The sequence below is a fragment of the Nyctereutes procyonoides genome, unplaced genomic scaffold (genome assembly GCF_905146905.1).
Source record: "Nyctereutes procyonoides isolate TBG_1078 unplaced genomic scaffold, NYPRO_anot_genome, whole genome shotgun sequence".
NCBI lineage: Eukaryota > Metazoa > Chordata > Mammalia > Carnivora > Canidae > Nyctereutes > Nyctereutes procyonoides.
In genome coordinates this window covers 46,799,252-46,811,390 of record NW_026575020.1, presented here as the reverse complement: position 1 = coordinate 46,811,390, position 12,139 = coordinate 46,799,252, and the positions used below count along the sequence as shown (strand labels likewise).

Below are 12,139 nucleotides of genomic sequence, written 5' to 3'. Positions count from 1 at the left end.
TGAAGGCCACATAGTGAATGGGAGAGCTGGAACATAGACTTAATAAGCCTTGATTCCAAAGCTCATGCTTTTGATCACTGCTCTGTATCTTTGTTTGATACTAATGCTGACATTTTTCTGACTTTATTTTTAACTTCAAAGTATGTTTAACACCAGTGAGGTGTAGTTTATATATAATAAGTTATTTAAAGTATATAATTGGTTGAATTTTTACTTAAATTATTTTTGATACTAAATTTTACATCCAACCCAAGGTATTTGCTCATTTTGTTTAAACTCTTAAAAATCACCATAGTTTAAGTTTACTTATAGACCACTTTAGCTCCTTATATATATGTTAACTTTTATGGATATGAAGTAGATTATGGTAATTTTGAAGGGGAACTTTAGTATGAAATAACTAATCAGTATTAAGGGATTACAACAATGTAAGGCTTTGCTTTATTGTACTCCCCCCCCATTTGTTTTTATATCATCTCCTTTAAAAATACCAATTCGGTCTATGTTTTATAATATATAGTCTTATTATATAAATTAATTGCTAAACACTACATTTTGTGCTTTAATTGTTATCACAGGGCAAAAAAACTCTTAGCATATCTTTATTTCCTATTTTTTATGGCTCCTAAACCTTTGCCAGGGTTTTGATGGAAATACTAACATTACCACATTTCTGTGGTCATTTGCTTATTTTGTTATATGCATTAAAAAGTTACTGAGGAAGTACCATTCTTTTGAGAAAAAATAATTTGAATAGGCTAAAAGCTTTAAAGAACTTTTACATACTTTTATGTTAATTTTTAAAATTAGGTGTAATTTTTATTTTTGGTATGGCTTTTTTCCCCCACTAAATACTGGAGAAATTAGTATTATTTATGAGTGTTGACATTATTGAAGAATTCTGAGTTTGACTGATGGAAAATATTAGTCATACCTCAGTGTAAATATTTTAGAAGCTTCAGAATTCCAGAAAAATACATTGTACAGTTTTAAAATAAGTTGAAAATAGTTCCAGTATTCTGTATATTGATTTTTCAGTTTGTCATTCCTGATTTATAACAGCAGATGTCTTCCTGATCCAGTTATTGCACTAAAAACATTCTGTATCCACCTTCTTATTAATGCCTTATCTCTCAATTTTTATTTAAGCTGGGAAGAAAGGCGAACTGCCTCTGGAAGAATCCAGTATCTAAACCACATAACAAGAACTACACAATGGGAACGCCCAACACGGTAAGAACATACAAATATCTTCCCAGGGCCTGTGCTTTTTGCCTTCCTGAAGTCATCACTTTCTGTTTATCTGTCAGCTTTACCAGATTTCCTTTCTTGGTTTATACTGTTCAAGATCAGTAGATCTTATAGCAAGTGCCATTATTATTTCCAAAAGTAATTTTCAATAAAGATTGTTCAGCAGGTCATCCTGTTATTGTAGCTCTAGGGCCTGTGATGGTACTTAATAAATATTTATTAAATGAGTTAATTGAATAAATTGAGAAGTCATCTTATTTATGGGACTCTTAAAAATTTTTTTGAGTCCGTTATTGAATGGCTGTAACAAACTATATATACTGGATCTTCGTTTGTTCAGTCATGTTGGGATATGATTATATTATTATATTACATCTAATAAGGTCTGTGATCAAGATAAGAACTGATATTCTGAGACCATATGGCAGGCACCTAATTTTGAGTGGGAGGCAGCAGGTTGTTAGAACTTGCAAAGGAAAACTCTGAAAGAGGAGAATTTCTGAACTAAATCTTGAAGAATGTTCAAATTTAACCAGATAAGGGGAAGATGATGAAAAGTGTTCAGAGTAGTGGTAACCAAATCGTCATTCATTCATTTCACCAAATCGTCATATGCCAGTTACAATGCTCAGCATTTATGCTGTAACAGTGAGCAAGGGAGAAGGGCCTTCACAGAGCTTAATGTGTAAAGACACAGAATACAAAATAATTTTTGGAAACTCCAAGGAAGTACTTTTAAAAAAAAAAAATATTTATTTATTTATATGAGAGAGCCAGGGTGTGCACGTGGCAGAGATGGGGGTGGAGGGACAGAAGAAGGGGAAGAGAGAATTTCAAGCAAGCCCCTTGTTCAGTATGGAGCCAGACTTGGGGCTCAATCTCATGACCCTGAGATCATGACCTGAGTCAAAATCAAGAGTCAAATGCTTAACCGACTGAGCCACCCAGGCTTCCTGGAAGTACGTTTTAAGTAAGTGATGGGACACCTGGGTGGCTCAGCGGTTGAGCATCTGCCTTTGGCTCAGGGTGTGATCCCAGAGTCCTGGGATCGAGTCCCACATTGGTCTCCCTGCATGGAGCCTGCTTCTCTCTTTGTCTGTGTCTCTGCTTCTCTCTCTCTGTGTCTTTCATGAATAAAAAAAAAAAAAAAAAGTAACTGAAACTGAATAGGATAAGTGACTGAATTTCCTTTTTTTTTTTTTTTAAGTTAAAAAAAACTGCTGCCTTTACTCTGTTTTTCCCCCCTCTCCCTCACTCTCCCCTTTTCCTGAGCAGGACTTGTACCAGACACAGAACATCAAATACTTCTCTAAGCTATACCTGCTTTTATTTATTGGGGATTCGTTGCTTAACTCATTAAGTCACAGTTTTCTGTGTTATATTACAATCCTCAGATAAAAGCTTAGCTCATGTTGCTATTTTAAAAAATACTTATTTGAGAGTTGTATTTCTAATATTAAACTGCCAAGGATTTTATTGTAGTCAACCCATTTTTATTGCATCTGAGCATAAATAAATATGTACTTGTGTCAGTGCTTTAGTGAAGTCCCATTTCCTCCTAACTCATTTAACTAATGAAACTGACTTAATTTCCATATGTATAAAGTTGATTGTGGTTGTAAATGTTAGTTTAAAAATTAATTCTTGATTATCCTCTTATATTTTGGATGTCCTACCATATACCAGAAGTTCTTTGAAGAGTCACACTATCTTCTTTATTCTTTCAATAAATATTTATTGAGCTACTTTTATATATATGCCAAGTACTAAGTGCAGGGGATACACACACACATATATGTATATAGTGGGAAAGAAACTAGGTAGTAGACTTTCTTTTCTCAAAGAATATTCTAGTAGGGGAAAACAAACCAAGGGTTCAGATTAAAAAATAATAATAATTGCTGGGCTGAGAAAGTAAGGTGATGGACTTATCAAATGCCTAGTGACTGCCTTAGACTTGAAGGTCAGGAGACCTCTCAGACATTTAAGCTTAAGTTATGATTTGAATGACAAAAAGGAGCCTGGCCTAGGAAGAATAGGAGAAGAAAGCATTCTGGGTGGGAGGAAGAGCTCCTTTCCAGCCCTGAAGGTAAAACAGTCTTGGTTCAAGGCAGGTTCAAGGAATGCAAGAGAATCAGTGTGGGAGAAATGGAGAGGGAGAAAGGTAGAAAGTCAGGTCTGAGAGGTGGGCTGAGGCTAAGTCAAGTAGTGCTTTGTAAACTAGTACTCACATCTACAAGTATCTCTGGACTTCGTATAAAATGTAATTCAAATCAGTACAAAATGATTTCAATACATAATTGATAGTCTGCCTATTAACATGAGTTTGGTATTTAGAGGCATCAGGATTGCTTTTATTCAGAATTCTTGAAATCATTATATTTGTATTGATCATTCCATCTTGTGACTGTCCCTATGGTACATACATTGTCTGGAGAACTCTACCTCTGATATCTTGGTTGAGTAACTTTTTTTCCTTGTTACTTTTCAATAGACCAGCATCTGAATATTCTAGTCCCGGCAGACCTCTTAGCTGCTTTGTTGATGAGAACACTCCAATTAGTGGAACAAATGGTGCAACATGTGGACAGTCTTCAGATCCCAGACTGGCGGAGAGGAGAGTCCGGTCACAACGACATAGAAATTACATGAGCAGGACTCATCTACATACTCCTCCAGACCTACCGGAAGGCTATGGTATGACTAGCAGAGGAAAAATAGAGTATGGTTTACTGGTTTCAACTTACTAAGAAAGCAAGAAAATCAACTTTAAAGAAGTTATTAATCTGGGTTTAGGATTCTGCATGAAAGTAAATGTGTAAAATCTCCCAACCTTGGAAAACCTGTGAAGTGGTAGAGGACTACCTAACCAACAGTTGACTTGGGCTAGTCATTTAATCTCAGCCCTTTTGCTCTTTTATAATGAAATGAGATGAATGATACTTCTCCTTGTCTCAGAGGTATCATGAAGAGCATATGTGACAATGTGAGGTTACTTGCAAATAATACATTCTATAAAGGTAAGATGGTACTCTTATTGATAATGGTAATCTGAAGTCAAACCTGCAGTGTAATTTTCTAGACCTACATATTTAGAAATAACTTCAAAAATATGTTTCTGATGGTATTTATATCTTTGTATTGTCTATAATTTTGGATTATCTACATGATTTGGGTTATTGTTATAAATGACTTAGTCACTTCTCTGTATAAAATTTTTATAATCTAACATAATTTCCCAAATTGTAGAATTTCATGCGGAAGATGACTTCTAGTTGGATACAGAACTTTCTGAATTAGTCATAACCTGGGAGTATTCTTGTAGATACTAGGAACTCAGCTGTCTTCTCCTTTCTTGCTAAAAGTAAATCAAAATAATTATATCCTTGCCCTCCCAACAGCCTGTAGATAAACCATGTCTGGGCTGATGGTGACACCTAATGACCAGCGTTGGGAATCACCTGATCCAACTTGTTTTATTTTTCCTCTACAATATGTTTTAAACTGTTCCGCAAATGCATGATTCTAGCTTTATTTTTTAAATATATTTTAACTCTTTAATTTAGAAAAAACCCAGTTTGTCCATTAACTGTGCTATACTGCACAGGTTAACTTATGTAGCACAGTGATGAGAGCATGGCCTTGGGAAATAGTCCTGGGTTTATATCCTGGCTTTACCACATGTTAGTTGTGTGACATTGGGCACATTATTTAATTTCTGTGAGCCTCAATTTTTTATCTTCCATAAAATGGGGAAATTAATAGTCCCAACTGTGGAGGTTTGTTGCAAGAGAGGAATGATGATTTCATGTAAAATGCCTGATAGTTTCTGGCACAGGAAGCACTTAGTAAACTTTGCTTGTTATTATTAGTGTTCAGACCTTAGAATAAAGTATTTTCTGTCATTTCTCTCTCTCTTTTTAAAAAAAATTTATTTATTCATTCATGAGAGAGAGAAAGAGTGAAAGAGAGAGAGAGGCAGAGAAGCAGAGACACAGGCAGAGGGAGAAAAACAGGCTCCATGCAGGGAGCCCGACATGGGACTTGATCCTGGGTCTCCAGGATCCCACCCTGGGCTGAAGGTGGTGACAAACTCTGAGCCACCGGGGCTGCCCTGTCATTTCTCTTTAACTGAGATTATAAGGCAAGATGTTTGGAGTGGGAGTGGTTATATTTTTACAATATTTGTGTGATTTGAATTAAAAACAAATTTTGTACAACCAAAACCTAGGAGTAAATGTGGCTTCCAAGGCTGAAATTATTGCAGCTGTCATAGGTCACCAACTTTAAACATTTTTATGTTTATAATTTTAAGAAGCTTAAGTTTAAATTGATTTTATTATAGGTTTATAAGTATGTTTATAGTAATAAATATTAGCAATAGTTGTATCGTTTTTTATATTGGAATTTTTCATTAGATTTTGTTTAAAGACAGGTTGCTTAAAAACACAAATAAATAAAGATTAAAAACTACCACTGAAGAAACTTTTCCACAGATTCCTTCCCTTTGCCCTGGCTTTCTTACTCTCTTCCCAGGGGCTTGGAGTTAATGTCGCCTTTGACCTTTTTCTCCCCAGAATGCATGCTTTTTCTCTGTTCTTCCTCTTTCTAACTTGCTTATTTTTGCATCTTTGTCTGTTTTTGAATATAGAGTGTCTCCCCTTTTAATGACATATTCCATCTTTTTTGCCTTTGAGTCTAAATATGGTAGTCTTGAGAAAACACCTCTCTCAAGAAAAAAACTTAAGTTTTGGTATAAAATTAGGCATACTAAACAAGCATTACCAGCCTGCAAACCCTTTGAAAGTTTTTGCAACTCCCTCCAGAATCTCCCTATAGTTGGTTAGCCTCTTCCTCTGAGCTTTCTTTTGTTCCCCTCAGGCTCCACTTTAAGACAAATAAAAGATCATTTCTTCATGTTTCTTTTGTTGCAATACTGGTACTGTGACAATCTTGTTTTCTGTTTTCCATAGCAACATGTTTAGTATTTGAGCCATCTTGTAAATATAGTTGGCTGTTAGATAGCCAGCCTCTGACCCTCATCACCATTTGTAAGATTGTTTCCAGGAGAAAATGTATTGAGTTGAAAAAAAAAAAAAAGATTTATAAGCATTTTTTTGGTAATACAATAGACTGGTAATTTGGAGAGTTTAACTATTGATATAATATCATCCTAGTGTCTATAGCTGTCTTTGATTTGGACATTCTGAATATGTTTTTATTATTAGTGTTTCTTAATTTTACAGAACAGAGGACAACACAACAAGGTCAGGTGTATTTCTTACATACTCAGACTGGTGTGAGCACATGGCATGATCCAAGAGTGCCTAGGTAAGAACATAACCACATACTCTCCACACCGCTGGATACCTATTTTACCTAGGATTTCTTTGATTATTTAATCTTCAACTTATAATGGTTTGTGTGAAAGTTAGGCTCTTTGTGATAGGCATTTCAGTTGACAGTGGAAAGGCCTTCCTATTCCTCTGTAGTCCCATCCCAGTGCCTGCCCCCCCCCCAAAAGCCCCCAGTCCTTCTACCTTCTCACCCTTAAGAAAAAAAAAATTGGGGTGCAAAAATGGGTCTTTTAGGAGTTTGAAAACTGACGTGGAGAAGAACATACAAAACCTCACAAAACATACATCTCCTCCCTGTTCTTTTTAAAGGGTAGTAAATTGATATTTTTATTTCTGGTTAGGCTTTCTTTAAAAAGATAGATTTATTTTAACCTAATATGAGAGTAGTCTAAGTTCTATTATGTATTATTTAATATAGTTTCATTTTAATGTAAAAAAGAAATAACCTAATTAAATTTTATTTATTTACTTAAGACTTTTGTCACTTGTTTTTTTTTGCATCAGCTGGTACTGTCATGTGATTTTTCCTTTTTATGCTGTTAATATGACAGATTACGTTGATCAGTTTCCAAATACTGAACTAGCTTTGGCACCCTTTGAGTAAACTTGGTTGTGGTGTCGCATGAATTAAATTTCTTTTAAATACCAGAACCCGTACATTTAAACTGTAGGCATTATTGAATGCATTTACTAATCCAAATGTGAGTTATCTTTTAACTTGAAGATGGAATGACACATAAATCAATTTAGTAATTTAGCATAATTTTTGATACATTTTAGTATCAATAACTTTTTCAAAATACTATTTAGCTCTTTGGAGTTATTTTCTAATGAACAGATATAAAGTGTCAAGTAGTTCATTTGAAGCTACCTCATTTGAAGTTGAGCTACAAAAAAGATCGAATTCTAAATTCTAAATCCACTTGATAAGCTGAATATTTTTACCTTTGTGAGTTGAACATATTTTATATTCTAACTGCACCATTCTCTTCCTCTGTAAAAAAGACCCATGGAGACTGAAGAGATCTTTTTATACCTAAAGCTTATACTCAAGAGCTCTACTTGTCAAAAGTCTTGCATTTGAATCAAAAACAGATGTAACTAGCTGATCTTGGATTGCTTTGATACTCTGTATTTACAGTTGACCCTTGAACAATACAGGGGTTAGGGGCACCGACCACCCGCACATTCAAAAATCTTTGTATAACTTTTGATTCCCCCAAAACTTTGCTAATAGCCCATTGTTGACCTTATTCTTATCGATAACATAAATGATTGATTAACAAATACTTTGTATGTTATATGTATTATATATGTATTCTTATAATAACATAAGCTACAGAAAAAAAAAACGCTCAGGAAATCCTAAGAAAGGAAAAACATACTTGTAGTAAGCATTACTCTGTAAAAAATCTGCATATAAGTGGACCTGCACCCTTTAAACCTGTATTATTGAAGGGCTAACTGATATTTATAAATGAAGCTATTATAATGTAAATCTTTTACTTTGTGATATAGCCTAATTAGAATCTTTTGAGGGTGGCAACCAAGGAATGTGCTATCATTAGTTATTGTATCAAGGTTGCTGTTTCTGTGTCTTGATAATATAAACTGTTTAAAAAGTAGTGGGGAGGAAATTTTTGTTTTATTAATAAGGTCACTGAAAAAAATCCAAGGGCCTAACTTTAAGAAACAAGAGTTTTGTTACATAAATTATGAAAAGGTGTTTTGGATTCTGTTTATCAAATTGTAGGTCAATAATGAGCTTTTCTATAAAATACTTTAATTATTGGCCAGGAAATGTATAGAACAAAAGTGATTTTTTTAAAACTAAATGATTTACAATAGTGAAAATTTGATCCTGAGTTATCTGTTGAAAGAATAGTATATGAATTGGCGTCAGAAGTTGAAATTGAGAGAGATTTTGGCACCACTGTTGGTGATGTTTCTTATTCCTAAGGATGTTCCTAAGGAAACATGTCAGTTTTTTATTAATGAGTAAAGGGTTTCTATAAAGGTTTAAGAATATTTTATGTTGAGTGTTAAATAATGACTTTATAAAATAGTGCTCTAGATTTTTCTTTAGTCTCTGTGTTCCAAATTGTTACTATAAAAATATGTACCATATCTTTTGTTTTCCATTAAGGAAATATGCCTTTTCTATGGAGGATCTTTTATCAAAGCAGACCATGAATATTTAGATTATATTAAAATATCACTGTTCAAAGACATTTATAAAATAGTGTAACTCAGACACTTTTGTTTAAAGATACATAGTAAGATTTATGTGAGAAGTCCCATTTTACCATCTTTTGTATTTATCTTTAAAAATAGTGATTAAGGCCTTATTATTTGTTGTATTTCATGCTAAGTATGTTGTCTTGTACAGATCTGTACTTTTATGGCTGTGTATAACATTCCATTTTTCTTTATTTCCCAATTGGATATAAAGATGGCTTCCAGTTTTCTGCTCTTTTAACCCATTCTTTAGAGCTTTCTCGCATATGAATAGATTTATAAAATTCTAAATAAAATTATATAAAACCAAACTCTCTATTATATCAGAAGAATTATTCTTTGATTTCAGTAATCACTTTTCATTTCTAAAAGTTCCATTTAAAAAATCCATCTGTTCATTCTTAATAATCTCTCATTGATAGTTTGTCTTTGTAATTCTTACCCCCCCCCCAACCTTTGTAAAGGTTGCCTATCATAGCTGTTGTGTTTGATCTCTGACAGTACTTAGGAATCTAATTCTGTGGTTTACAGTTTCCACTCACTCTCAGTCGTCCATCATGACCTTTCTTTCTGGAGTGTGTGGTGATCTTTGTGAATTTGTTTGATGTTAATTGGTTGGAATTCTGTGGACCTAAAGGGGAATTGAGGAAGTTTTCCTGGAATCATTTCATCTTCCCTTTGAATTCTCAGCTTAGTGGGGAAGTTCCAGATTTCCTTTTCCAAACTTGCTGCTGGCCTGGGGCTGAGTTTCCCAGTTAACAACTACTCCCTGGCAGCCCTACCCCTCTGCCTGCCTGCCATCTCAGTACCAGCTCCAGCTCCAGTCACTTTTTTTTTTTAATTTGAGGAAGATGCTTGGAACTTTTTGTCTCACCTCTTTTGAGGCTAGCAGTATATTTTTTAAGCTTTAGTTGATCTGTAGCAGAAGAGTCTCTTGGAGCACCTATAAGCAGAAGTCAGATCATTGTTTCAGCAAATCTGGGTGCTTATATGTGTCCATCATTATGCTTTACCATGACAAAGAAGAGGTTATTTCAGGAAAAATCTTTTTCTAGTTTAACTTTTAAGACATGATTTTGATGAGATTAATCATTACAATTATCTGTTATAGTTTAAGTTTACATTAGACATGTTTTTATTTAATTCTTTAAGGTCCTGTTAATCTTATCTATATATAATAGTGTTTTAAGAATGTATAATACAATAACAATGGTCTTTGATCCATTAAAAGTCTTTTTGCTTTTTTTGCTGTAGCAGTAAGCCTTAGAGCATTCTTCCTTAGGTGTCCTAAAAAGGTTTTTCATCTACTAGCTCTGTAGGTTTCAAAATTCAAAATGGAGCAGTTTTCCTTTAAAAAATATACTGTGATTATTTTCAGGGTCTCTAAATTCAATAACATTTCCAGTTCGCTTTGTTGGAAAATTTAATATGGAATGAACATTTATTTACACAAATCTTACGATATAATAATGAAAGTAATAATTGAAGGGAAATTTTAGAAAACATTTCATTCCTTATGTCACTGACATTTGTAAAGCAGTATTTTGTCAGACAAGTATTGAAGCAGCTTATTTTGGCAAATGTTGTGATTGCTTTTATATTAATTTAAAATCTGTATTACATTAAAGCCCAGGAATGAACTTACTAAAAATGTAGGCTATGTGATAAGTTCCTGAGCCATTTATGAATTGAGTTTTGAATATGCAAGTTTGTTAAACCATTGGGAATTAAAGATTCTAGCTGAACATCTCAGGTTTCTGAAACAATACATTTTCTCAGACTTCATGGAATTGTTCTGTGTCATTTACACTTGCCTGGCTCAGCAGGCCCAGCAATGAGGTATTTTTTATTTTATATTTGTTTTTGCAGGGATCTTAGCAACATCAATTGTGAAGAGCTTGGTCCATTGCCTCCTGGATGGGAGATCCGTAATACAGCTACAGGCAGAGTTTATTTCGTTGACCATAACAACAGAACAACACAGTTTACAGATCCTCGGCTCTCTGCTAACTTGCATTTAGTTTTAAAGTAAGTTTCTGAAATAATACATGTTAAAATGCAAGCCTGAACAAGAGAAGACTAAAGATGCCATTTGTAATGCATTAGAATGTCTGCTCTCTTCAATTATAAGTTACTTTTGTTGGACAAAATTTTACATAAGAATATGACTTGTTTTGCTCTGATACACGAGTATTTTAGTCCCACTGTGCTTAAGTAGGAACCTGTCCTGAAGTATTAAGGAAAGGTACACTGTAGCACACTTGACGAGACAGGATGTTTTATAAGGTAAATATTTTTTATTTTTATGTTAGTGCATCATAAATAGCTCCAGGATAGTTGAAGCCATCCCAGAGGGGTTTTTTTAATTACCTTTATTGAAGTGTAAGTGACGTACAATAAACTGTGCATGTTTAAAGTGTACAATTTAAGTTTTGACTATTATACATCTATGAAACCATCACTGCAATGTAGAAAATGAACGTAATCCATCCTTCCCCTAGATTTCCTTGTGCTTCTTTGTTAACCGCTCCTCCTTTAGGGCTTCCACCTGTATTAGTTTCCTAGAGCTGTTGTAACAAATCGTCATACACTGGGTGGTTTAAAACAACAGAAATTTGTTCTTTCGCAGTTCTGGAGGCTAGAAGTTTAGAATTAAGTTGTCAGCAGAATTGGTTCCTTCTGGAGGCTCTGAAGGAGAATCCGTTCCATGCCCCTCTCCTAGCTTCTGCTGGGTGCTGGAAAAACTTGCTGTTCCTTGGCTTACAGACACATCATCTCCATCTTTGTCTTCATGTGGTCTTCTGTGATCTGTTTATATACATAAATCATCTGACCACGTGTGTGTGGGTTTTCCCCTCAAGCCTACCAATTCTCTAGATCTCTAGGTAACAACTGAGTGTGCAGCAGTTGAATTCAGGTCTGACACTACCTTGCAGTTAGCATCAGACCCCACAGGTTAAGGGCTTAGTATCACAAGACCATCACCATCTCAGATGCCAATCCCAAATATTCTGTACTTCTTATAGACTGGCTGTATATTGGGGAGTTCCTATGACTCTCTCTTTGGGTTGAGTAACTTGCTAAAATGGTTCTAGAACTCAAGGAAATACTTTATTTGCCATTACTAGTTTATTTTAAAGGATATAACTTGAACAGTCACATGGAAGAGTTGCATAGGGCAAAGTGTGGGAATAGGAGCGCCTAGAGCTTCCAGGCCCTCTCTAGGTGCTTCACCCTCCCAGTGCCTCAGTGTATTCACCAACCTGGAAGCTCATCATTTTGGGGGTTTTGTG

At 34.6% G+C, this 12,139-nt stretch overlaps 1 protein-coding gene across 1 annotated transcript in view; it reads left to right on the top strand.

Moving 5' to 3' along the window:
- The window catches only part of SMURF2 (SMAD specific E3 ubiquitin protein ligase 2), a 123,952-nt gene that overhangs the window by 90,948 nt on the left and 20,865 nt on the right, over positions 1-12,139 (top strand). Inside the window, exons 7-10 of the mRNA XM_055328571.1 lie at positions 1,150-1,233; positions 3,746-3,948; positions 6,498-6,582; positions 10,716-10,874. Of these exons, the coding sequence (XP_055184546.1) occupies positions 1,150-1,233; positions 3,746-3,948; positions 6,498-6,582; positions 10,716-10,874 (531 nt within the window). The remainder of the gene's footprint in view (positions 1-1,149; positions 1,234-3,745; positions 3,949-6,497; positions 6,583-10,715; positions 10,875-12,139) is intronic.